The following is a 27,687-nucleotide window of genomic DNA, read 5'->3' as shown; positions in this document are numbered from 1 at the left end:
CAAATCAACAACTACCTCCACCACTAAAAAGAGAAAGAGAGAGAAAAGGAGAGAGAGGAAAGCAACCACCGGCATCAAACTGCAGCCTCCAGAGCCCACAACTTGGAAGCAACGAGCTTCTTTCTGTCTACAGCTGGCTAACTGGTTGTGGAGCTCAGGATAGAGAGAACGAACAGAAGGTGCTAATCTCCAGAGGGGCTCAGGCATCCCCCTTCCCGGTCCCCACCCCCATTCTCTTTGGTTTTTGTTCACTGTGCTGTCATCTGTTTTTTTTTTCTTTCCAGACTTTTTCCCCCCCATCTAACATGGTGAAGAAAGGAGTGAAGAAGAGAACAAAGTAGCTACTGGAAAATCTTGGGTGAAAGAAGGAAGATTGAGGGCCACCAGCAGCAGCAGCTACCACTGCCACCCAAGTGACACCGCTTCCTGGGAAACTACATAGGCAGACCACAGAGGATTTGAGAGAGAGAGAGAGAGAGAGAGAGAGAGAGAGAGAGAGAGAGAGAGAGAGAGAAGGCAGTCAGCCGTTCAGAGGTGATTTGTGCCCCTGAGTTATGGATGTTGGTGCGTTCACTTCAGGCCAGATCAGAGCTCTGAGGAAGATAGCCAGCAGCAGCCAACAGCAGCTTTCTACTCGCCTTTTACCGGGTTTTACCCTTCCAGTATGTTTCTTCTGATGAGACATTTTCTAACGCCGAGAGTTTCAGTACAATGTGGAAATGGATACTGACACATGGTGCCTCAGCCTTTCCCCACCTGCCCTGCTGCTGCTGCTGCTTCTTGCTGCTCTTCTTGGTGTCTTCTGTGTCTGTCACCTGCCACGACATGGGCCAGGACATGCTGTCACCGGAGGCCACCAACTCTTCTTCTTCCTCTTCCTCCTCCTCTTCCTCCTCCTCCTCCTTCTCCTCTCCTTCCAGTGCGGGGAGACATGTGCGGAGCTACAATCACCTCCAAGGAGATGTTCGCTGGAGGAAGCTGTTCTCTTTCACCAAGTACTTTCTCAAGATTGAGAAGAATGGAAAGGTCAGCGGGACCAAGAATGAGAACTGCCCATACAGTAAGTAACGAATACAATCTTGTCCTCTCCCCCCTCTCCCCACTTTAAAAGTATTCACCCCTCCAACCTCCACAGGGGGAAAAAATCTGTTCCAGATGTGACCCGCTAAATATCGATGTCCCCAACCTCCTGTAAAATGATTAAGTAAAATAGTTTTACGCTGGAGACCCCCCGCATATATTACATCGGACTGAGGACACCCGCTCCTTTCTTTTTCCCCAGTCTCCCCACCCCAGCATCCTCAGCTGGCTCACTTGGGAAACCTCCACCACCAGAAGGAGGGGGCTCTTGTTGTGCCTGCAGTTATCTGTGTGTGCTCTCCCTGCGTGCATCCAGTCTCCACCACCCAACTGTTTGCAGACAGACCTCTTCTCTCTCCAGTGTAAATGCTCTAGAAAACAAATTTTGTTTCTGTTAGCTGGCAGCCTTGCTAAGAGTTTTGGGACGAGCTACTTCAATCTGAAAATAATTACCCAATGTCAATTATAGTGGTTTTATGGGAAATTTTATTACAGAGAGAGAAGTTTGATTCCACTCTTGTCGTTTCTTCCCACCCCAGCCCTACACCGCCCGCCGCCGCTCCCCCCCCCCCATAGGAGAGAAAAACATTTTTTTCTGGTTTTGATTTTTGTGCGTCCCTCGTCTTAGTTTGAGTGATCGCAGTCCGTGAAGTTAACTTTTAAGGCACCACTGCCGCTATTTGTCTTCTGCCTGCCTTCTCTCATGGTAACATGATGCTCTTGTCTGCATTGTCAATAGCATATGGGCCGCTTTGTGGTGTCCTGTCGTACTCTTTTCTTCAGAAACCTCTCATATTGCACAGCTATACTACAGCAGCATTGTAAACATCTGGGACTGTCTTCTCAGAGACCTCACACACATTTCATTGTCATTCCTTATTTTCAAAGTCAAAGGCATAAAAGTCTGTTTCCATGAGTTTAGTTTACCCCATAGAGTGAAATTTCCTACTCAGAACAAATTATCGAATGGGATTTTGGTGAGGTGTTTTTATTCTTCTTACTGGAGAGGGGAGGAATTAATATGTGTGCTTTCTTCAGTCACACGAGAAATGCCATTATTACTGAGTTCACTTCCTTTCCCAGCCACTTTCAAATGGTGGCACTTGGAAATTACTAATTGTTATTCAAATGGTTCCCAAGTGTATGCTATGGCACATTAAAAACAATCAATAAATTATGAGATCCAAGTCATTATAATAGTCACACTTTTGGCGGGGAGAGGAGGTCAATGAATTGCAGGTCATGCTTTTGTTCTTGTCTTTTGATAACTCCAAGTGTTATGTTTCTCCAGGTTAAAAATCTAAGTAGATAGCAGTAGTGATGGTTGAGGGTGGGGTGGGAGTGACAGCTTACCACACCAAGTAGAAACTTATATTAGAAATGTGGATGGACAATGCTTTTCTAAGTTTTTTTCCCACATATGTGTGAGTGTGTATGTGTATGTATACACACACAAATATGAAAAGATGAATAAATTATTTTCTAATGTTCTATCCCAGTTGCACATTTTCTTCTTTAACTTCTCTTTCACCTTTTTCCAAACCTAAGTTTGTTTTCATGTTGTGCAAATTATATATAATTATGAAGTTTGAGATTAATGGCTACAATATCGGAAGTGCCAGATACTTCATTTTTATATTTTTTCACCCTTCTGATTCATAGAAAGTGGTTTTAGGTGATGTCATGTCATAGCAAGGCTGCTTGCACTAGAAAGTCATTTGTAACCATAATTCTTGAGATGATGTTTATAGTCTTGTCTGTTTTTGACCAAAATTTTGACTTAACACCAGTGTGTGCTTGAAAGATAAAATAGTTGTGGTTTTGTTTACTTAAGACTCTGGGGGAAAAGCTGTTCAAACATTTATTGACAACTGAGCATGGACTCCTCCCCTGTCTACCCTCCTGTCTTACGTAGTATTTTTCTGGCTTTTTAGCTCACAAAGAAAGTTAAAGGGTGAGTGTTTATCTTGAGTGAACTCATTATATTAAGGCACACTTTCTTTATCACCAACTCCAGTCATGCCAACTTTGAGTGTCTTTATGATGAGATATAAGGCGATCCTAGCAGACCTGCTTTAAGCTTAAAATTCAGAGGATGTCCTAAAATCAGTCTTTTCTAAGAGAATGATTTGTACTATTAACCATTTACTGGGATGACTCATTCAGCTCTAAACAACTCTATTTTGTGGTGAACCAGTTCCATGTAAGGAAAAAAATAAAATATGATTGGCTTTTAGAAAAAAAGGTGGTGGTATGTATAAATGAAGTCATCGAAACAAGCCAAAGTATAGCCATGTATTCTACCTGTGATTGATAAAACTTAACAAGTACAGGATGTATGTCATCAACTTAAGTATTTTTGATAATACTGTTTTATTCTTGGTGGTTACAAATGAAGGGAGAGAAAAAAGTTGGAAGGAGATTATTTTGTTAAATTATGCCAAAGTACATACAGTTTAGTCTTTCCAAGAACATCTGTATCAAAACATTACAAGTGAAAAGCAGAGGTTGTACAAGTCTCAATTTCACATGTGCCTGGGTAATCAGAATGTTGCCACAATTTCCAGCTGGCCTGATTCAGCTGAAGTGCATGGTGTCATTAAGATATTGTCTAAATGTTGTGTAATTACATGTGAAGAACTAACTTGTGCCATGCCTACAGGCAAGTCAGTCAGCCCACCAAATGGTAGCCTGTTAAATATTAGGGTATCTAACCTCTGAAGTAGTGTGTCAGTTCCTTGTCCAAAACCACATTTCAGTAACATTTTCCTAAACAAGTTATTAATTACTCTCCATACACAAAGCTGATCTTTTAAGATTTGTTTATTTGAAGCTTAATTTTCTTTGTTACTTTTGACCCTAGTGATATGACTGCTAAAATACAGTCACAGCTTATCTTAGAGGTTACATGCCTGTGATATCCTGGGTAATTAAACAACTGTTTGAATGGCTCTTTGCCAGCAAAATAGTAGCAAACAAAAGACAAATAGGAAATGAACCTCAAGTATTGTAAAAGCATATTTAAGTTTCTACCTTAAAAGATGGTTCCCGGGGCCTGAATCATGCTAAAAATACTACATGGGCTAAATAAAGGCTTTCTCAGGCTAACATGTAGCATCTTGGTGATTGGAGATGTTTAGCTTTTGTAACTTGTGTCTCTTAATGCTTATAGAATAACAAGAATGGAGATGAATTATGTCTCTTCTGTCAGAAGTCTGGGAAAGCTTGAATAATTTAGAGTAGCTGTACTGTGTCTGTCATTAGATATGTGCAGGCTAGTTTAGGGGTTTGGTTTATCATTCTTTACATCTAGAGCTTTGCCCTTGAAACACAACCACTCAGCACTAGCTCTTACCTCAGAGCCTGGATACAGCTGCTCACCCCTCTTGCCCCAGTGCTGGTCTGAGAGGCTTATTTCCAGGAGGGAGTAAAACAGCTGAGGGCTTCTCCTGAGACAATCAGTTAGAGAAAGGGGAGAGTCCTGGGGAAAAGTGAATGGAGTTCTCAAATGAGTCTTGATAAACCTCCTGGCCTCTTGGAACTTTCTATCAACGTATCTTAACAACTGAAAGTCATTGATTGTCCATAGTCAGCTTAAAAGTATTGTTGGTTTCCCTCCCCTTTCTCAAAAGAACTGACTCAATTCAAGAATAGAATATCTTTGTACTTTGAATACAAATGAGAAGCAACCTGGTAGCATGTACAGAGAGACTGACTGAGACACATACTAGCTGTGTTAATATGGGCTAATCATCTAACTTCGCAGTGCCTTTTGGCCAGGGTATTCTCTAAAAAGATTGCGGAGGAGTTGCTGATCTGTATTAGTGGAGAAATTCTCAACATGAATGACAGAACAGTCTTAGCTTTGCCTGTCCCCCCCCATCTCTCAATTTCTCTCTGTCTCTGTCTGTCTCTCTCTGTTCCGTCTCTCTGTCTCTCTCTTTCAATGTCTGTCTCAGAATGTCACTGTAGCAGAAATGGTGTCTTATTGCTCTATACATGCTTTCTCCTTACCCGCTCAAAGCATAATATTCAAGGCATAGCAATCTAGAGTTGGGCAGTGCTACTCTTATCTTCTGGTAATATTTTTTCATTTCTATGATAGAATAGTTGGGGGATATAATTGGTCCTGGATACACAAACAATATATAGACAGATCAATCTCACTTATGTTAACTGAGGTCATTAGGAATACATGGATACTTAAGGAAAAACCACTAATTTCATTGTCTATAGTAATTGTTTACAGCTGACAGCCAAATGTTTAATTGTTCCCAGGTGTAATAAAATAATTCAATTCTGAATGCCATTGGGAAATCAGGCTGTTATAAAAATGTCTGCTGTCCCTTGCTGTATGTTGTTCCCTGCCGCAAAGACAGCTGAGCTGAGATTAATAGGTGGATTTTAATTCCTTCAAAATTATTTTGCCACAAGAACATCTATTTTCTCAGCTATAAAGCAAAGACAGTTTTCCAAGATGAACGTTTTCCATGCTCCCATGGTTTTTAAATTAGGACGGGCACTTGCTTTCAGAAATTTATTTAAAAGAGAGAAAGAGAGAGGTGGGATGGCAATCATTCCTAAAGAAAATAGGAAACTATTAATGCTTCCTAATAAGGACTTTTGGGTAAAAGTCTGGAAAAAAAGAAAACTTTACACATCTTTATGCCTTCATTTGGTGTCTCATTTAAGTCCTAGTGGTTTCTAGAGTTCAGTTACATAATTTATAACCAGCAGCGTTCAATCATGAGCATGGAGGATTTATGAATGTGGAAGGCACTGTATTATTTAATGTTTCCATGACACTGTCCTGTTACCTTTACTGCATTCCCACCATATAGACCCTCCACATTGATAGCATTATCATAAATCTATTAAAAATGTACAATTGGAAAGAGTCTCCTATTCATAAACATGATTTATCACCACCTGCTAAAAGAAGCCTGAGAAGACATTTGGTAGGGATCACAGTGCTGATATAAAAAGAGTACAAAAAGAGCTTGAGAGAATTTTGAAACCCCCATTTTGAGATACCAGGTATTTCAGGACTAAAAAGGCTCTCAGATGCTTTCCTAGGGAAAGTGTCTGTAGTTTGAAAGCAGGTGTTTTTAAAGGGATGTGTCACAGAACAATGAAATTGATAAAGTATATTAGACGTCAGGTGTATTTCTCTTTGAAAGCTGAACTGTCACCAAGTTTAGATTAAAAAAAAAAGCCAAGCCACATTTCCTATGAAATACTGTTAAACTTCCTGCGAATTATATTAAGGTTATTTTAGTTCAGAGGAAAAGTTAGAAATGCCTATTTATGAATTTTAAAACTGTTGGAAAAGATATGCTAGTTTATTTTAAATAAATCTAATGTTCCTCAAATCTATAAACTTCTGTCGAATACAATCCAACTCCTATGAGCCTTAAATATCAACACACTCATGCAAAAATCATGCCAATGATAGCCTCTTATTTTTTTTTTACTAGAAGACGTATAAATTTATATTAGTTTAAAGTGATTTGAGCTCATGTAAAATCAATCCTATGAGCTTTTTTGAAGAGGAGGAAGTGTGTGGAGAATAATCAATAGCTATATGACACGTCCTCCCTGGGCCTCAGTTTCTTCACTTGTAAAATGAAGTGGTTGGACTTGACCTCTAAGTTTCCTTTTAGCTCTAAATCCATAATCCTAAAATGACATTTTTTTCGATGTTATTAGCTAACATGAGCACAATAGGCTTGCATGGGGAAAAAAAAACAACTGATATCCTTCATTCCAGATAAGGAAAAGGTAACACTTTCACTTCGGGCGGTGAATTTTCCAAGGGGATTCTTGTGTGCTCTATATTTTCATATTTGAGCAACCATTCAATATTTACTTATTATAGTATAGCAAGTAGTAAATGGATTTGTGTTTATTTTTGTGGCAAATCCATGCTCTATCCCAATTGACATTAATCTTATGTATTACACTATTTATGTTCAGGCTCAGAAATCATATCAGATTTAGAGATAGATGGAACCTATGAGACTATTTACATTGCCTTATTTTATAAATGCTTTACATTTTCCATTTGGACATTCTTATTTCTTAGGACTATTTCCTTTTACCAGGGCTGCCTACCTGTCCTATTATTGCTAGCCAGCACAATGTATGGAGGTGCCTTATAATATATGACAACAACATTAAGAACAAAATAAGATAGAAAAATGATTGAAAAGAAATCAGTCTGGATCATGGGAAGCCATCATTGACAATAGACCATTGATTTAATTGTGAAGAAAAAATGCTGGTGCCTTAGGGAAGAAAAAATAGTTCAAAATAGTCTTTAATTTGTACAGATTTTACACAAATAGAAAATTTCAAGACATCTCAATAGGACCCAGGTCACATACTAAATAATGGCTCTAAAGTCTCCCTTGCTTTTAAATCAGGTCCCTTGTGTTCTTTCTTTGAACACTGTGTTCTAATTGGAACAATAAATCAAAGAAGACACGCCAAGTAGATTCCCATGTAAGGTGGACAACTGGACAGTGCTTTTATACTGCTGCTAACACGTGCATCCAATTACTGTTTGATAGATTCATAGCACTGGCTGTAAAGCATTGCCTTATTTTATAGTTCACCTAATAATTTTTTAGCCAAAATCTGTCCACGTTTACCTATAGCTAATCTGTCAGTGTGTATGTATGTGTGTGTATGTGATCATTAATGAGGAATTTTCAAACATCTGACATGCTTCCCCCAAATGAATGATGATGTGGGCTAATCTTCTAACTGTCTATAATGCAAGAAGGAAAACGGCTCCCAAATCTGAGCTTCAAATAGTTGCCATCAATGTCCCCACATATAACCAAATTCTGATGATTGGAACTTTACTGCAAGACTTCAAAATGCCATGTAGTTACTTTTGCTAATATTACTTTCCTCCAAGGACCTAAGGTTACATGCTTGATTAATTTAACACAGAAATCATATTAGTTTATCCTTAAAACTCACTCTGATGTGTTCCCGTTGGGTGGAAGGTCAGAGTGGATGATCTCCAAGGTTCCCCTTCCAGCTCTAAAAGAGGTTGGCTCTATGATCTAAGGAGACTTGACACTTTTATAGAGGCTTTAAAATTAAAGACTCATTAACTCACTTTCTAATAGTTCTATCTTCAAGGGCCTTAACATTAAAATCAAGAATCAGCACCCATGGCACTAGTATCTCTGAGTAACGGAGGCAAATGTTAATTGTAATAACTCTCCCTCCACCTCTCCTATCTCCCTCCCACCGTGAGAACATTGATTTGGAGCTGGAAATGACCTTAGAGGTCATCTAGGCCAACCCCCTCATTTTATGGATGAGGAAACGTGAAATTATATCTCTCTTCTGTCCTGTTTTCCTAGCCTTCAAATTTTTCCCTTCTCTCCTCTTCATATTCTGAACCTGTGAATTGAACTATTGGTCTCAATTAACCCTTATGCTTGCTCTGAGTTCTTAGCAGATTGTAGAAATTTAATCAGATAGTATAGACAATTAGGTGGGACAGTGGATAGAGCTACAGGCCTGAAGTCAGGAAGATATCTTTCTGAATTCAAATCTGACCTCAGATACTTACTAGCTTTGTGATCCCGGACAATTCAATTACCTCTGTTTGCCTCAGTTTCCTCATCTGTAAAATGAACTACAGAAGGAAGTGACAAACCACTCCAGTATCTCTATCAAGAAAACCCCAAATGGCATCAATAAGAATTGGTCAAAACTGAAAACGACTAAACAACAAAAACTCATATTTTAGACCCTTAATTTGGATTACGTAGAACTGGAGTGGGGATCCTGCAGCCTTGAGCAGGTCCTTGGGTGTGACTTTTTGACTGAGTCCAAGTTTGAAAGAACAATTCCTTTTGTTAAGGGGATTTGTTTTGTGAAGTTTGGATTCAGTCGAAGGCTTGCACTTGAGGACCTAGAGGGCCACATGTGGCCTTGAGGCCACAGGTTCCCCATTCCTGACCTAGGACTTGACAGTAAGTTCCTTGAAGGCAGGAGCTGTCTTATTTCATCTTTGTTTCCCTAGGACCTAGTACATACCTAAATATGAGACTGAGCTGTAATTTTTCACTTCTAGTATAACTCCCTGCAGCAAATCAGATAACAAACTTTCTAGGACTTAGTAGATATATCCTAGATAGTTATCTGACAGAGGTTAAGTGACTTTCCCTGGGGTCACCCAAAACATAAATTTCAGAAACAGTATTTAAACTCATCTCCCTGATTATAAGCCCAGCACTCTGTTGAATTTGCCACACTGATTCTAACTATGTGTAACAGGAATTTTGTAACTGGTGCTTGAATTACTTGTTTAAGTGAATTGAGTGACTTTCTATTCTAATTAAAAATCTCTAACTAGAAATTCAGTAGCTTCCATCAGTGGCCTGCTTCTGTTTATCTCATTTTACACAGAATTTTAGCCCAATTTTTCTAGAGATAGAAATTAGACTTGTGAATTCTCTGGTCTAGTAAACTCTCATATGAGGAAACTCTACCATTACAAGCAGGTGAGTTCTTAGTTATTTATAGTCTTAGAGAGTTTCCCGAGGCACTAGGCAGTTAAGTAAATTGGCCAGGGTCACACAAGCAATAAGTGTGGATGTCGAGACTTGAATCTAGGTCTTCCTGGCTTTGAGGCCAGCTCTTTATCCATTACAGTCCTTCTGTAGCTCATGTTTTGCTGGTGCTTTACATTCTCCAAAATGACCCTATTGGATTGTGGTATAACTTTTATTGCCTTGATTTTATAGATGAGGGGGAATAGCAGGTTCAGAAAGGGAAGAGAACAAAGTACAGGAAAGTATCTTCCATATATAATCCCTGTCAATGTTAGAATCCTCTTTTCTAAGATAGATTCAGTTCTTTTCTATCTAACAACTATTTAAGTGATGGCTATGTGCAAAGCCTTGTGCTGGGCCTTGCTCCTTGTAAATTCCCTCCACAGCTCCATTTTCAATCTTTTAAGAATTTTTGTTACCCACTACATTTCCTATCATACTCTGATACTGCCATTTTGCCGATGGCATTTCTGGTAACAGAATGTAAATAGAATTTAAGGGTTCAAATAAATTCTTTTTACCATTTTAAATATAGGCAAGTAGCATATCTCAGACAGTAAATGGTATCCTCAAAACTGATTTTTAGCTCTTATAAATTATAAATTACAGATTTGCTTTTGTTTGGTATTTTATATCAACTTTCTCTGGATGTCATCAATTTGTTTGAGTCCTGTGCATGTGTATGTTTGGTGGGAGAGATGGGAAGTGAAATCTATTTTCCCACTGTGAACTAATCCATAGTAGAATAGTGCTGGGTTTAGAGTCAAGAGAGACTCCTGGATATAAATGCTATCTCTGATACTTTACTAGTCAGCTATGTAAACATTCCAAGCCTCGGTTTCCTCTTTAATAACATTGGGTTAATACTTATAGTACCTACCTGTTGGGATTATTAGGAAGCTTAAATGAAGTTTGGCAAATTTTGCAACACTAAGTAATATGTCAATTATTATTATTATAGAGAGCTAAACGTGGAGTATGATCTAAGTATGAATCCACCTCAGACTTACCTGCTATGTGATCAAATGTTCAGAGGATCGTAGAAATCTATGGTATGTAGAAGAAACCTCGCAAACCACTTAGTCCAATGCCTTTAAATTAAATATGAAGAAATTAAGTACCCAAAAGGTTTAGTTTAATTCAGGAGTTCTTAACCTGGACTTTATGAATAGAATCCAGGTTGAGGGGACTCAGAATTTTTAATATTTTAATAACTACAGCTAGCATGCTAGACGTGTAGTTAAAGAAGTTTGAATCTTGTTTGAATCTTGAATCTTGTCTCAGACAGTTACTAGCTGTATGTCCATGGGTAAGTCACTTAACCTTCTTTAACTTTAGTTTCCTCATCTAAAAATGGGGATAAAAATACTTACTTCCCAGGGTTGTTGTGAAAATTAACTGAGATAACCTATGGAGTGTTTTATGAAGATTAAAGTGCCAAATGTTTAGCAGTAGTAGCAGCAGTAGTAATAATAGTAATAGTAATAGTAGTAGTAGTAGTGGTAGTAGTAGTACTAGTGGCGGTGGTGGTAGTAGTGGTAGTGGTAGAAGAAATAGTAGTAGTACTAATAAAGTTTGAGAAATATACCAGGAATTCAGAGGGAGGTTTGATCACTAAGAGCTAGGATTTTCTGGAATGAGGGAGACAGTTCCACCAAATATATGTGATATGATTTTGCATCTAAGGGTGAGGATGCAATAGATGAATGGAGGTCTGGGGTATGCCAGGTGGTTGGACTAATTTGTACAAGGTATATAAGTAATCATGTACTTGATGGTGAGGTAGTATGAATACACTGTTGGCCTGATTACAAGTTTTCCGTACTAATGTGTAACATGTAGCAAGGTGTGCTACCTTACAAAGAAAGCAGAAAAAAATGTACTACAAACTACATGTCAAACACAGTTGAATTATTATGATGGTGACAGCTTTAATTTTGGAATTTCCTGATATTTCAGACTTTAAGATCTCAGTTGGAGTGTGGCATCAAAGCAGTGTCTGCATCCAAGTCTCCTTTATTTCTGGTGGGGGGGGAGGAAGAAAGAAAAAGAGACTGGCAGCATTTTTGGAAATAAAGCTGTTAGCTTTGGAGGGATTGAAATATCCAAAGTATATGAACTTTGTAAGAGTTCAGATTTGGTCAATTCAAGTACTTGTACTTGGGGAGGGGAGGGGAGTGCAGAAGGGGAAGAGAAAACATTCATGAAAAGAAGCAATTGGAAAATTGGCTACAATCTTCATTCCAAAGACATTATGTCCAAGAGCTCTTGGGTGTCAGTTCGTCATTGAATCAAGAGGAACCATACCACCTACTGTATCATCAATCCAACTGCCTTCAGTTTAGCAGCTCAGCTTTCTCTGTAGACCAGTCTTTGCTTTACTTAGTTTTGGTAATCTAAAAGGATTATCCTAAGGTAGTAGCCTACAGATGTTTTTCATGTAAAGGTGAAAGTCTGAAATGTTTTCTGAAATAGCCTGTTGTTGTGATAAAGAGGGAATATTTATACAACTGGAGCTATTCCTTATAATAATTACCTTGATCATGAAGGAAATCCTTTTAAGTCCCTTAGGATCTACTAGTGATTACTACATTTCCTTCTCTGTGCTGGGAGGCAGGATAGAAGCAGTGGTTACAGGACTGGCCATAAAGTCTGACACCTAACTATCTGTGTGACCCTGGGCAAGTACCTTAGTTACTGCTGTTGTTCTTTAATCATTCAGTTATGTCTGATTCTTCACGGACGCTTGGACCATAGCGCAACAATACTGTCCATGGGGTTTTCTTGGCAAAGATACTGGAATGATTTGCCCTTCCTTTTTCAGTGAATTGAAGCAGACAAGGTTAATGACTTGTCCAGGATCACACGGCTAATGAGTGTCTGAGTCCAGATTTTAACTCAGGTCTTCCTGACTCCAGGCCCTGCATTCTATCCACTGAACCATCTCATACCTTAGCTATACCGTGGTATAACCCTCTAAGACTCTAAGTTACAGGCAAATTGTTTGTCAGTATCACTAGAGGAACCTTCCACCAAACTTTTGTCATACTGAAAACACAAGTCCAGACAAAAAAATTTGAAAAAGGCCAGAAAAGAAAAAAGAAATTGCCCTATGTTTGCATTTTACTTGGTGGGTTTACGAAGTACTTTCACATATAATCTCTTTTGATTGTTACAACAACACTGTGAGGTTGACAGGGTAGGAGTTATTCCCAGTTTGTAATGAAGCTTATGAAGCCTAGAAAGGGTAAGTAACATGCTGGGATTCACTGGCAGCCCAGAAGTAATGGGGTTGGGAATTGGGAAAAGAATTTCTGACTCTCAGCTTGGTGTTCTTTCCACATTATCATTATGCCATTGAAGGAAAAGATTTAGTATTTGCCTACATCCTGGGAAGGTAGGGCAGCACAATAGAAATAGTATTGAAGTAAGAATCGAGAGATCCCCATTTGATGTTTAGTCCAATTTCTACCATTTTATACCTATGTGACCGTAAACAACTTAGCTAATCTTAGCTTGACTCAGATGCCTAATTTGTAAAAATGGCCCTCATATTTGTAGAGATGGGTTTCATATCGTAGGTGTTTAAAGGCAAGATGATTTCCTGAGGTCCCTTCTAGGTTTTATGTTTCTAAGGCCTTCTAAAATGTGTTGTGATCATCTTCTGTCCTCTTCTCAATAATATCCAGTTCTGTCTGATGTGTTATCTATGCTATGGTCTCCTTTGGCCCTATGCCTCAGTGTTCAGGGAGCTGAGAAGTCTAGAAACCTTGCTAGTATCAGTCAAGTTGGAGACAGAGAAAGTCAGAATATGTTTGAGGGATCTGTTTTCTCAAGTGATGAGCAACTCTGCTTATTGGGCATTGGCTTCAGACTGTTCTTGTGTATCATCATCACTTCCAGGAATATTAATTTAGTACTGTCATGCTAACAACTCTGGGATTCTGCATAGAGGAATACCTGGATAATAAAAACTCTTCATTTATCCAGCACTTTAAAATTCATACAACCATCCCCATTATACAGATGAGGAAATTGAAATGCTGCGATGAAAGAATTTGGTCACAGTCATATATATAGTCAGTGTCAGAGCTGTGATCATAGACTTTCATGGCACGAATAGGGTCAGATGTGTTGGCTATTGAGAATGGACTATTTGGGCTTCTTGTCTCTGCCACATGGAATGTGGCATTTATTGACAATGATACCCCAGATCAGAGCTCCTTAGTTTCATTTTTGTCATGGACTTCTTTGGCAGTCTAGTGAGGCCTATCAATCCTTTTCAGAATGGTTTTAAGTACACAAAATAAAATATATAGGACACAAAATTTATTAAAATACAAATGCGTATACGTATGCAATGATTTTCATAATTTCTTTACTGATTCCAAGTTAAGAATCCTTGTTTACAGGATCACCTACAAATGACTCCTTCATCAAGTATATCTGTGATGTTTTGTAGCAATGGCTCCTTATCCCAAGGCCAGCAGCTTTCTTTGGTGAAGGAAAAAGAAACAAGTATTTATTTTCTTATTGTAAACCCCTCAACTGCTAGGGCTGGTATGAACAAAGGTCCCTGTAGTGAAGTCCAAGGCTGTGCTCAACAATAGACACATCTGGTTATCTTGATGTTAGAAAAAAGCTTCAGTCCTGGCTCTGGTGCTTACTAACTGTGTGACTTTGGGTCAATCCCTTGATCTCCCTGGCTTTTGGTTTCCTCATCTATAAAATGGGATAATAATATTTGCCTAGGGTTATTGTAAGGAAAGTATTTCATAAAGCAATGTCATCATGAATTCTCTAATTATTATACAGACACCAGAGAGTATTCAGCATTTTAAACAAGAGGCAAGGTTGAAAGATGTTGACAAACTCTCCACAAGGGCTTTACCATAGGAGAAACAAAGTATCATCGAATGGCAGACGTGGTTCATAAATTAAAACTGCAAAGTGGGGAGAGGACAGAAGAAGAAAAACAGACTACCTCAGCCCAGGGCACTTCAAGTAGCATATTACATTCCTTTCCTAAGCAGAACCCAGAGGCTGCTTTATTCATGAATGTACTCCTTGCTTTCCTGGCTCAGACTAGAGCAGCATGGATTAGGGGAAGCAGTGGGGAAGTGTGGAAAGGAACACTTCATCAGAAAAATAGATTTTTTTTCTTCCCTCCCCCCCAAGCTTTTTATAGTAATTATCCTCAATTACATATCAAGACAATTTTTTAGCATGCATTTTTACAAGATTTTGAGTTACAAATTTTTCTCCTTCCTTTCCTCCCCTCTTATCTTCCTAAAATGGTAGGTAATTTGATATAGATTATACATGTGCTATCATGTAAAACATATTTGTAAATTAGTCGCAATTGTTAAAGAAGAAACAGATCAAGAAAAAAAACATAAAAAAGAATAAAGCAAGTGAAAAAAGTATGCTTTGATTTGCATTCAGAGTCCATCAGTTCTTTATCTAGATGTGGATATTGTTTTCCTTCCTGAGTCCTTTGTACATATCTTGGATCATTGTGTTGGTAAGAAGAGCTGAGTCATTCATAGTTAATCATTACACAATGTTGCTGATACTGTATATAGTGTCTTGCTGCTTCTGCTCATTTCACTTTGTATCAATTTGTATAAGTCTTTTAGGTTTTTCTGAAATCTGCCTGTTCATGGTTTCTTATGGCACAATAGTACTCCATTATATTCATATAAAAGTTTGTTCAGTCATTCTTCAATTGATGGGCATCTCCTCAATCTCCAATTTTTTGCTACCACAAAAATGGCTGCCACAAATATTTTTGCCCATGTAGGTACTTTTCCCTTTTTTTGTATTACGAAGGCAGAATTTGTGATTTCAAAGAGAATCATATATATGCCTGAAAGGTTCGGAACCACAGGATATAAGGAATTCTCTAGGTAGAAGGCAGAAGAACTAAAAGCATGTATTTAAACTCCACAGTAACAGATCCACAAATCAGCGTCCCCATTTTGATATTTTGATCAAAAGCTTCCAGGCCCAATAAGTCCGCCTCACAAGAGTAACCAGGAGGCCACAGAGAAGCATGATGGTATAAAGCAAAATCGTATACATGCTTCCCCTCTACAGTAAGAAGATTACCCACTGGCCTCAAGTCCTTGCTCAGCACACCTCGCTCCACACGTGGGTCATCTCTGCTACTGGCAGCTCCTGTGTCAGCTTCGGCTGTAGGCATCTCTGGCTCCAACGGAAAGGAAAAAAAAAAGAGATCTTCAAGCCGTCTTCTCCCCTCTTGGTTCTTGAGTTGGCCCCTTCCTCTAGGTTAACACCCAATAGGGTGTGGCTCTGGAGTCAACACCTCCCCTCAGCCAGCCCCATGACTCATCACACAGGAAGTTCTCTGCTCCCAGGCATAGTCTCTGGGCTTCCTGCCCCAGAAGAGAAGCCACAAGCCCAGCACCCAGCAAGGCCCAATGAGATAAACTGAGCCACCCAAAGAAAACAAAGGCCATTCTGGTCACAAGACCTAGCAGTAGTATTGCTGGATCAAAGGGTATGACAGTTTGGTTGCCCTTCGGGCATAGTTCCAAATTCTCTCCAGAATGGTTGAATCAGTTCACAACTCCACCAACAGTGCATCAGTGTCCCAATTTTCTCACATCTTCTCCAACATTTATCATTTTCCTTTTTTGTCATATTATATAATCTGATATGTATGAGGTGGTACCTCAAAGTTGTTTTAATTTGCATTTCTCTAATAAAAAGAAAGTTGGAGCACTTCTTCATATGCCGATAGGTGGCTTTGATTTCTTTATCTGAAAACTGCCTGTTCATGTCCTTTGACCATTTGCCAGTTGGGAAATTGGAATATTTTTCAATCAAGATATCCCCAGAAATCCAACTTAGTTAGTATCCTATCCTGAAGTGGTTCTCAAAAGATATGTCATCAATGGAACTGATAAACATTAAAGCTGGTGGAATGTTGGATGACATAGTATACCACAGAATGAGCCATGAATTCCTGGACATGGAAAATTTGAGAATTTGTTTTGCAAGACTATGCGTATTTATTATGAGGGTTTTCTTTGTTTTTCTCTTTTTCATTATTTTATTTGTGGGAAGAGTTTGTTGGAAGAAGAAAAATAAATGTTTGATAATTTAAAAAAATGTAATTTAAAAGAAAAAACAAACCTTTTCTCCATCAGATTTCTTAGCAGCAGATGTAGACATATTGCTATTCCTGCAAAGACAAAAACAGAGAAATAAAGAGAGAAATAAGTAGATACACTTCCCAGTCTACCTTGTAAGGTAGACCTACCCAACTACTCACTTACTCAACAACCCACCTACCCAACTTATGAGAGAGAGAGAGAGAGAGAGAGAGAGAGAGCACACTAAGTTTCAGTACTGTTTTACCTGCCTGAGAAATGGAGAAGATCCATATTCTCTCAGAGCTAAGAGGTGATTCTGCCTGTTTATCTGCCTGTTTTTCTTCTTGTTAGTAAAAAAACAAAGCAGAGAGCTTAAGGAGATAGTAAATTTGTTTCAGCTCATCAAATGAAATGAATAGCTGAAGGACTTCTTGCGTGACAGTCCTATACATCCTTAGGGCCTTCCCTGTCCTCCTTGCCTAGTTAGGTTATGTATAATAACCTTCCTTCTTGTCAGGATTTTTCTAGGCTCCCTTGGGGGTTGGTGGTCAAAACCCTATCTTTTATATTTCAAACCTTATATGTCAGATATGAATGCCCCTGGGGCTGTTTCTCTTTAAGGAACTAGTCAGTGCAAAACTGAGAAGATTGGTTAACATAAACCCTATATGTCAGATTGGAGTGTCATTGGGGGTTGCTAGTTTGGAACCAAGAAGGTTGATTAACAGAAACCTGCCTCTCTTTATTCCAGTCTCATGACCCATTACTGAAAGCTTCTCCCTTACTGAAAGCCATTGCATTTGTTGGATTGAAGTGGGGGGTATACATCAATATTCAAATTCATGAAGGTAATGAATGTTATTAATCAAGTTATGAAAGTAAGGATAGAATTATAGAAGCTCAATATTGGAAGGGATCTGTGATACCATCTAGTACAGCCAGTGGTGGAGTCTCTTCTGTCATACTCCTCATCGGAAGGTAACCGAGCCTTTGCTGAGGGGGACCCCCCCCCCCAGCTCTTAATTATTACACTCAGAGATAGCTCTACTTGATAGGAAATTTTTCTTTAAGCCTAAATATGCCACCTTTTTACTTCTACCAACTAATAGGATTATTTGAATTCTTCTTTAATCCCTTTGAAGACAGCAGTGGTACACCTAATAGATTCTCACTTTTCCAGACCAGACATAGCCAGTTCTTCCAAGCATCCTCATATGAGATGGATGTCAGACCTCTCTAGAAATAGCTAGATGGTATAGTGGACAGAGCACTGGGCCTGGAGTCAGGAAGACTGGAGTTCAGATCCTGCCTCAGTTATTTTCTCTGTATGACCCTGGGCACAGGATCTGACTCAGTTTCTTCAACTGTAAAATGGGAACTATAATAGCATTTATCTTCTAGGGTTGTTGTGAAATTTAGATGAGATGATATCTTTAAATCAGCACAATGCATGGCACATTATAGAAATGATTGCTTCCTTCTTTCCTTTCAGTGTCCTGGTCAGGGCCTACTCTGATCCATCTTTGCCAATCCTAAAATATACCATCAAGTGCTGAATATGAAATTCCAAGTATGATCTGGAAAATGTGCCATAGAACTATTACTTGAACATTGTACAAAGTGTCCCAAAAGTCTCATGGCAGCTTTAAGCTCCAATAGTTTAAACTCTTAACAGCTTAATAAAGCTTAGTAACTTTAAACTCTAACTCTAAGCATAAAACTTCCCTGAGACTTTTGGAAAATCTTGTATATGCTTCCCAGTGTAGCCTAAAGTCATCTGAGCACTGTTGCTACCATGTTGCACTGATGATTCATATTGAACCTGAAGTGCACTGAAATCTCTAGATAATTTTCACCTTGGTAATAGAAAATTACACTTATAAAGAAATTTAAAGTTTTTTAAGTGCTTTCCTTCAAAAACTCTGTAAGGCAGATATTATCACCATTTTGGAATTGTTTAGGCATGCCTCCATGATCTTATACTTTTATGGTCAATTTTATTTTGTATAGGAATTTGCACTGATCTTTACTTGCTAAGTAAATGGACCTCCAAATAAAATCAATCACAGCTAAGAAATTCCCTTAGGGGGGCAGCTAGGTGGCACAGTGAGTAGAGCACCAACCCTGGAGTCAGGAGGACCTGAGTTCAAATCTGACCTCAGGCACTTGACACACTTACTACCTATGTGACCTTGGGCAAGTCACTTAACCCCAATTGCCCTGCCTTCCCCCCTGCAAAATAAGTAAATAAATAAATGAATGAATAAACAAGCAAACAAATAAATAAATTCCCTTAGGAATCTATGCATAAAAAAGTCTGAACAGTAAGGACAGGATTTCATGGCTGGAGAGAAATAGGGAAACCATCCTCTCATTGCCTGTGAAAGTAGAATGATGGGGATCCTATTACAGCTGAAATATCAAGTACTTTATTCTGAGGATAGTTTTTGTCAGAGCATCTCTCTCAGGTCAAACCCTGTTGCTGGGGCAGCTCTCATATTGTATGTCTCCTACTTTAGGGGAGGTGAGGGGTCCATTTTAGTGTCAGGTAGCAGCCATTAATCCCCCACATTGAGATGAAGACTCGTTTCATCAAAAAGGAAAAAAAAAACCTTTTCTCTGGAGAAAGAGCATTTCATATAAAGTTTGATGCTGAAGAGAAATGATTGAGATAATTTAAAAGAAATCTTAGTAGGAGGAGGTTTGAAATGTAATATCCAGATCTACCTATGAAAAACTGGATATTATTCAGAGACTTTTTAAAACTTATTTTTCTTCATTTTTCTTCATTCTTTTACCTCTAAAGGAAAGAAAAAAAGAAATTTATATTAAAGGTTACCTCACCTGTCATATCTGGAAAAAGAAATCAAACTGAAGAAAGGATGGTGGAAGGATTAAGTCTTCCTCTAGAAATGTTGTAGGGCACAATGTTTGTCATCCAATGAAGCTACTTTCTGATGACTTTCAGAATCACAGCATTTCAAATTTGGAAGGTACCTTGGAGAACATACAGTCCACTGATGTCCATCTGAGAATTTCTCCTTTGCTGAAAAGTGGACTAAGCCTCCACTTGAAAATCTCCAGTGAGGAAATACTACCTCTGGAGAGGGTGTGGAGCCTAAAGAAGCCATTGATTGAGCTGAGAACTTTTGGTTAGGTTTGTGTTCTTCCTTTAAAGTATGTCAGTTTGTTGATTGGAGAACATGGAATCTTAGTGCCTCATACAAATGTTAGTTTGTTAAGTGAAACTGAATTGAAAAGAGAAGCTAGGGCACAGTGAGTGAATCCCCAATTTCTTCTCCCTTCCTGCTCAATGGCAGAGGACAATACGTGGATCTTTGGCCGGTAGTCAACTACTGTCCTGGTTGTGGTGAGGGCTCACTTGGATCGAGGATGATAACTGCATTGTAGAATCAATATAAAAAGAAATAGCTGAAAAGGAGTGAACATAAGAAGCTGGAACCTCAAGGAATAAGTAAATCTTAATGGTCTGTCAACACCCCTTTATGACAACTGTAAAGTTTCTTCAGTGGTTTCCAGCCGCCATCTTGGCTCTGTCCCCCCAACAACTGTAAAGTTTCATTTGGATTAAAGTTTTGAACAAGGATTTCTTAGCCTTAGCCAGCTGTTCACTTAGCTAATACAATAATTAATACAATAGTTCCAGTAAACCTAGGCTTTGGGCTATTCCTTGGCATTCACTTTAATGGGATTTGCTATCTCTCTGTACTAAGGAAACAGAATAGAACCTTAACTTTAGAAAGCTGATCTGGGCAATGCCAGCTACAGTCTTGGGAACCTTTCTGTCCATTTTTTTCTGTTTCTCCATGCCGGGGACAGGAATTTTCATTTCTGAGAAAATTTAACTACTTCTCCAAAGAAGAATTATTGTGTTGACATTATTATGTCATATTTACTATAGGAAAAAAATTCCTTCTATCTAGTATAGATGATTTTGTGTGTGTGTGTATATATATATATATATATATATGGAACTGTATATATCATGTATACCTATATATTGATATATCTAGATCTAGATATATAATCACATCAGTCATATTGGAGGACAATTGAAATAAATTTATTCTTAAAAAAAGGTTTCTGATAAAGTATTGTTAATTATTTAAACTTTTAAGAACACCTTCTTCAATACTTTTAAGGACATATGATTCCTTCAGTGTGGGTGTTCCCTACCCTAACAGTTTATAATCCCTCCCTGATTTAGTTTCCATGAGTTGCTTTAACCAAAAAAAAATATTATCGCCTAAAATCAGATTTGTAGTCTTTGGTAGTGGTGGTGATGGTGGTGAGGGGGAAGAAGAAATTATCTGTAAAGTAAATATAATAAAATACATAGAGAGTCATTTCACCATCTTGGGTATTATGACATGGTAGACAAAGTGCTGGATTTGGTGCCTGGAAAAACTATATTTAAAACCTTCCTCTAATAATGGCTCAGTTTGTGATGCTGGGCAAATCTCTGAACTTCTCTGCACTTCAGTGTCCTCATCTGGTAATGATAATACTTGTATCTCCCTCACAGGAATGTTGTGAGGCTTAAATGACCTAATGTGCACACATACACATATACATATATATGTATATATATACATATGCATGTATATGTCTGTATGTATACACATACACACATATATGTAGTGCTTTGTAAATGTTAAGTACTATATAGATGTAGGCAATAACCTTGATTGTAGAGTGCTAAATTTGGAGTTAGGAGGCATAAGTACAAATCCTACCTTAGACACTCATTTTATGATCAAAGTATCATGGGATCATAGATTTAGAGGTGTTAGAACTTTCAGAAATCATTTAGGTCAATCCCCCTATTTTAAAGTTGAAGAGACAGAGGCCTGAAGAGCTTCATTTTAACTCAATAGGAATAAATATGTATAAGGGAGTTATTACTGAAGCTTAAATTTGCACAAAGAGTTTTGGGACACCCTGTATTTATAGGTTTGCGTTACTACTGTCCATAGGTTATTAGTATGCATACTCACTTCTGAATGATATTTTCATAGCCTTTGTTGCCTTCTGCCCTCTGAAATTCACTGCTTTCTATTTTTCTCCAATTCATCATTCTAGATTAGATTACTTCTATTTTTTTAAATCAGGGGTTCTTAACCAAAGGCCTGTGAATTTTTAAAACAAATACTTTTATAATATTTCTCTCTAATTGGTGTCCTTTGTCATCTTATGTATTTAAAATATTCTGTGAAGGATTCATCTGATAGCTAAAGTGATTCATGACACCCACCCCCAAAAAAGGTTAAGAACCTTTGATTTAAATACTTAAAATGGAGGTCAAGAATGATTAATTCCTTTTTCAAATTCCTGCTGGATTTTTAGGTAAATATGACTTGTCAAAGAACTATATTTTTGTTTCTAAATATATTTAGCAGTGATTACCCCTGAGAATAGGACAGCTAGGCGGTGCAGTGGGAAAAAGCACTGAACTTGGAATCAGGAAGACTCATCTTCCTTCATGCAAATCTGGCTTCAGACACTTGCATACTGTGTGACCCTGAGGAAGTCACGTAATCCTGTTTGCCTCAGTTTCTTCATCTGTAAAATGAGTTAGAGAAGGAAATGGCAAGTATCTTTGCCAAGAAACCCCAAATGGGGTCACAAAGAGTTGGACATAACCAAACAACAACAACAACAATCCCTGAGAATCCATCAATGTTGTATTGGAGAACCTGGATCAAATGAGAGATCCAGGCCTTTGGCCTATTTATATAGCTAACTAGCAAAGTGATCTTACCCCTCAGTTTTCTCCTCTGTAAAGTGAAGGGTTTGGGTGACTTCTAAGATCCTGCCCAACTCTAAAATTTTAAACTTTCTAGGAGGATATTTATTTAAAAAGAATAGCCCATGGAAGCCCTACAAATATGGTGTCAAACATTCTAAATAGGACTAATTGGGAGGAAGATAGTTTGAATTAGTTAAAAGCTTGAATTTAGTCTAATTTTAGAGACATACAATTTTATTCATTTAAAATATACCCAGTAATGAAAACCAGTCTAAGCAAAGCAGCATGGTATGGCAAAAAGAACCCTCAGATTAGGATGAAAGGACTTGGATTTTAACCCTGACTCTGCCACTTCCTGTGTGACCTCTAGTGGATCCCTGAACCTCTCTGGACCTCAGCTTCCACATCTGTAAAATGACAGATTTGAACTAAGTATTTTACAGAACTTTCCCTCTGTGATCCTAAGGAGAAGAATTTGAATCCTACTTTTTTTAGCTTTTTGAATCCTAGTTCTGCCACAACCTTGGTGATAGCAAGTTACTCAACCCCCTCAATTTTCTTGTCTAAAAAATAAGGAGTGGACCAAATTCATATGGTCTTCTCAACCTAGCCCTAAATCATATGAATCTAGGAATTAAGTCCACAAAACATTTAAGTGCTTATGCTTGTTGCTGATGCTAAGAAGAAAAAAAAAATCCCAGCCCTCAAGGAGCTTACATTCTACTCTATATTGATTGCTTTTATGTAAATGAATATTTCTCTAGAAGCTTTAAAAGTGGTCAAAAACATTTGGTTTGGAACATTTTTAACATTCCCCCATTCTGTCCTCATCTCTCTCTCCCATCCGTGCACCCCCTCTTTTCAGCTTCCCTTTATGTGTTGTCTCCACCTACTAGAATGTACAATGCTTTAAGTCAGGAACTGCTGCTTTCTCTTTGTGTTTGTATTCCCATCACTTGGCACCATGACTGGCACAAAGTAAGCACTTCATAAATGCTTGTTGAGTTCTTGACATTTGATCTTGATGAAATATTGATTTGTATCAAGAAAGAGTTTGTTTACAGAGAGGTAGCTAAGAGAGGGTTTGATCGGGTCACATGTAACAAATTCCAAATAAGTGAATTTGAATTATTAATGCCTTATTTTGAATCCAGATAGCTTACTCCACTAGCCCATAATAGCAAAATCTAGCCCAACTTGCTCTATCTGTACAAGAGTAACCAATAAGACGACTTTATATTGTCATGGTGGATTTTATTTTTCATAATGCCTCAAAAAATGAATGAAATAAAATAAATCCAGGTACTATTATTGCTTTTGTTTTTAAAATGCTTTGGTTTATTGAGTTTTTATTATTTGTTCATGAATAACCAAAACCTACATGATCTTGTAATTCATGAAGCTATTACTGCACATATATGTCAGTCAGGTTCATAGTGAGTTTTAACAAACTAGTCAACAGAAACGTGTTTATGCCTCCTTTGTATATCACTTGCAATTTTAAATTTTTAACATATTTTGCTTTTGTATAACCTTAATTTCCGTGCGTACGCACCTCATTTTACCCCACAAATCATCCCTCGCAACAAAGTATTTTAGAAAGAAAAAGAAAGAAAAAGAAAAGAAAACTTCAGCAAAGCTAATCAGCACATCAGTGGAGTCAGACTATGGTTTTTCTATACCCATACAATCTTGGGAAAAAAAACAGGGAGACGGCACATTTTCTCACCTGTTTTCTGGGAATGCAGGCAATTTTAAATACTAGTATCTAAACTATTAGCTGATTTCAAAAGTAACTATTAGATTAGTCTGTGGTATCAGAGATGTTTAATAAACTGGATAGTGTCCATGTGGTACAGAAAGCAGAGGAAATGGCCTTTTGCCCTTGTTTGATTCCCATATCAGACTGATGTTGAACTACCTGGGACCATAGACCAGCCTGACAATGAAAGCAGTAGGTCATTACTAAAAGTATTCTAGAGAACATCACCTCCTTCACACTGCTCTTGCCAACTTGATGGTAAAAGGGCAAGGAGGATGATAGCAGTGGTTTTAACTTTTTTCCCCTTTTTTGTCATGGTCTCCTTTGGCAGGCTGGTGAAACTTTTGTCAGAAAAAGTGTTAAAATAAAACACTTTGGATTGCAAAGGAAATCAACTACATTGGAATAGACTGAAAATTAAAAAAGGATCAAGGCTTCCAAGGTAGGAGCCCTTGATCTAAAGGCATGTAGGGCTCATATTGGGAGATGCAGTCAGTGAACTGGAAATGCGGAGGGGAGTAGGGAATCAGAAGGGTAGATGGCACAGTATTAGTATGGGCACCATCTGCTGAGGATTCCCTCTGTCAAAATGGACGTTGTGTCCCGCCAGCCCTGGAATGGATTTAGAGATTCCTGTTTATGCTTGCTGAAATGGAGCAAGCTAGAGTCGTCCTAGCCAGGGTTATTGTTTTGAGAATGGACTGCATTATTGATGAATCTAGGTAGAGATAATATTAGCTCTACTTTGGATGAATATCATTCCCTTGCTGTATCTGAAAATGAGAAGAAGGCCCTACTGATAAAGCAGAATCCCCATGGAAAACAAGATGGAATAAAGCAAATGGAGAGAGTAGAGATTCCTGAGCCTGAGAGGAGGTGAACCTGAGCAAACCTCTGAAGGAAGTGATTCAGAAAGCTAAGAGGCAAAAGTAGAAGGTGATTGGAGACTGACTCAGTCTGAATGATTTAGAAGGCTGTAGTACTGCACTTGGGCAAACCCTAAAAGTATCCACACTTTTTACTGAGAGGAAGCGTATTCTAAGAGTAAGTTAAAACATATGCTAATGTTTACCCCCTGGTTGGTGGGAGAGGTTTACAGATGAATCTGAAATCAATTCAATTTTTAACTAGATAGTGGATGAGTTTTACAAAAATAACTGATACCTGCTTGAGCTTTCCTTCTCCCCTATATTATCTTTATCTTTCACCCCCATGTTTACCAGGAAAAGCACTGGATTCTTCACCCAGTTACCACTGCATAAACAAACTTTTAGTGAGTCAGGGCTCCTCCTTCCTTTCTTTTTTTTCTCTTTTTCTCTTTAAACCACAGGAATTTGTACATCAGCTCCCTGCCTCCCGTGAGCATTGGCAAGAACTCATCCCTCCAAGTGGTCACTTGAGTTCATAGTAAGGCTTCAGGCTGGGAACAAGGAGAAGTATTGGCAAGGTCCTATGCCCTTCCTTTGAAAGTAACTTCTTAGACATATTTGTCCACAATAGATAGACACTCATTGATACTTTGTGGAAAGTGATTTTTTTTCTGTGCGTGCGTGTGTGTGTGTGTGTGTGTGTGTGTGTGTGTGTAATACTGAGATAAGCTTTTCCCTTCCCTTCAGGTTGGGGCTGCCATCAGTATGACAGAAGGAGCTGGGATCCATCTTGGGTGTTCATGTGTATGCAAATGAGGGTGTCTCTTCTGGTGATACTGTTGCCTTTTTCCACAGCCATATGATGGAATAGGCTAAACCCTGCATCCCCTAAAGCTCTGAGAAATCTTCTGCAAAATAAGGGTCTGGTATTGTTAATGGAGAATTAGCAACATGTAGCGCATCCTCTAGCAACTTCTGTGAGGCCCTACACATTTTTTACTTTTATGATATTTTTCTTTGTACTTAAGACCTCATAGTCATTTAACAAGATTAAGAGAATATGCACAGCTGAATTTGGCAGAATATAACAATTGACATTAACCACAATCTGCAGCTTATTAGTCTGTGACTGCCGTTGTGCTGATCAACATAAAGCAATAGGGTTGGGTTTTTCAAAATCTGAAATGACTTTATGGGGTTTGAAATAATTTGTTATATCCGGCTGGGTTATATCTCCTGAGGCAGTTGGCAAAATGCCTTTTTACCCTTCCATTTTATACTGAGCATTCCCTGATTTTAACTGTTAAAGTGCTAGAAAAATTTTCCCATCTTTAAATTATTTACTAGCGAAATTCATTGTGGATGGTTTCCTTTGTTGGGATTGTCATAAAGTAAAGGTATGCCATCCTAATTATATCTCAGCCCATTATAGAATGTAGTGCCCTACTTATTTTAAAGGTTTTTATTATTTAGTATCTTTCACTCCAATTGACTATTAAGAAGATTTCAAAGGGTGGCCTCATGATAGAGGAATTACCTCAACCTGAGATCAGGATGAAAAATTAGTGCTGGGAGTAAATGAACTGTTGATCAATTTTGCACGCCATCTTTATTAAAAGTGAATGAAACATGCATCAATATCATCCTGTGTGTTCCTAAGACTTATATAAGTATTTCTAGATATCTTTAGGCTAAGGGTTTTATATCTTTTTTCTGTGTTATGAACCCTTTTAGCCATCTGGGTACACCTATTGACGCCTTATCAGAATGATGTTTTAAATGCATAAAATTACAAAGGAAAGTAATTATATTGAAATATAGTTTTGATAACTAAAACAAGGTTAGGAAATCCTGTCCCAAATCTGAATAGTTATGTAATAAAACCTTAAGTATATGTAAGTATTTGGCTTTATCCATTTGGGCCCTGGAGGAAATTGCTGAGCATGTTAAGACATCTGGCTGAGAGTTAGAAAAGACTTTAGTATCTTAGATCTAGTGTAACCCACTCCTCTAATATTGATAACTCACATTTATGTAATGTTTCAAGGGTAGAATTCTAATCTAGGTCTCCTGAATTCTTATCCCTTGTTCTTATACACTATGTGACATTTCCTCTCAAGAATCCACTCTCTACCAAATGGTAGTCCGGTTTTTGCATGAAGGTATCTATTGAGGAAGAGGTTGTAGCCCCTTTAGACAGCCTGTTCTGCTTTGAGTCAGTGCAGAAGGTTAGATTTTCTTTACATGAATCTAAATGTTCTTCTTTGCAGCCTTGTAGACTAGAGCTAGGCCAGAAGAGAAATCAGAGACCATTTATGTCAGCCCATAGCTGAATAAGAATCCCCAACACAGTCATCCAGAGACCACTTGAAGGTCTTTCATGAATGGAAACCCACTAACTACCTTAGCAATTCACTCTATTTTTTATTTTCAGAAAATTTTTCCTTATTACAAGCCAAAATCTGCCCCTTGAAAAATGTCCATCCATTGCTACAAACAAAAT

The 27,687-nt window shown here is 38.2% G+C and overlaps 1 protein-coding gene across 1 annotated transcript in view; it reads left to right on the top strand.

Moving 5' to 3' along the window:
• Positions 1-711: 711 nt before the first annotated feature.
• FGF10 (fibroblast growth factor 10) overlaps positions 712-27,687 on the top strand; it is a 117,169-nt gene continuing 90,193 nt past the window's right edge. Inside the window, exon 1 of the mRNA XM_036741843.1 lies at positions 712-1,060. Coding sequence (XP_036597738.1) covers positions 712-1,060 — 349 coding nt within the window. The remainder of the gene's footprint in view (positions 1,061-27,687) is intronic.

The sequence above is a fragment of the Trichosurus vulpecula genome, chromosome 1, assembly GCF_011100635.1.
Source record: "Trichosurus vulpecula isolate mTriVul1 chromosome 1, mTriVul1.pri, whole genome shotgun sequence".
Taxonomy (NCBI): Eukaryota; Metazoa; Chordata; class Mammalia; order Diprotodontia; family Phalangeridae; genus Trichosurus; species Trichosurus vulpecula.
The sequence above is the reverse complement of the archived record's forward strand: the minus strand, read 5'-3'. Positions and strand labels throughout refer to the sequence as shown.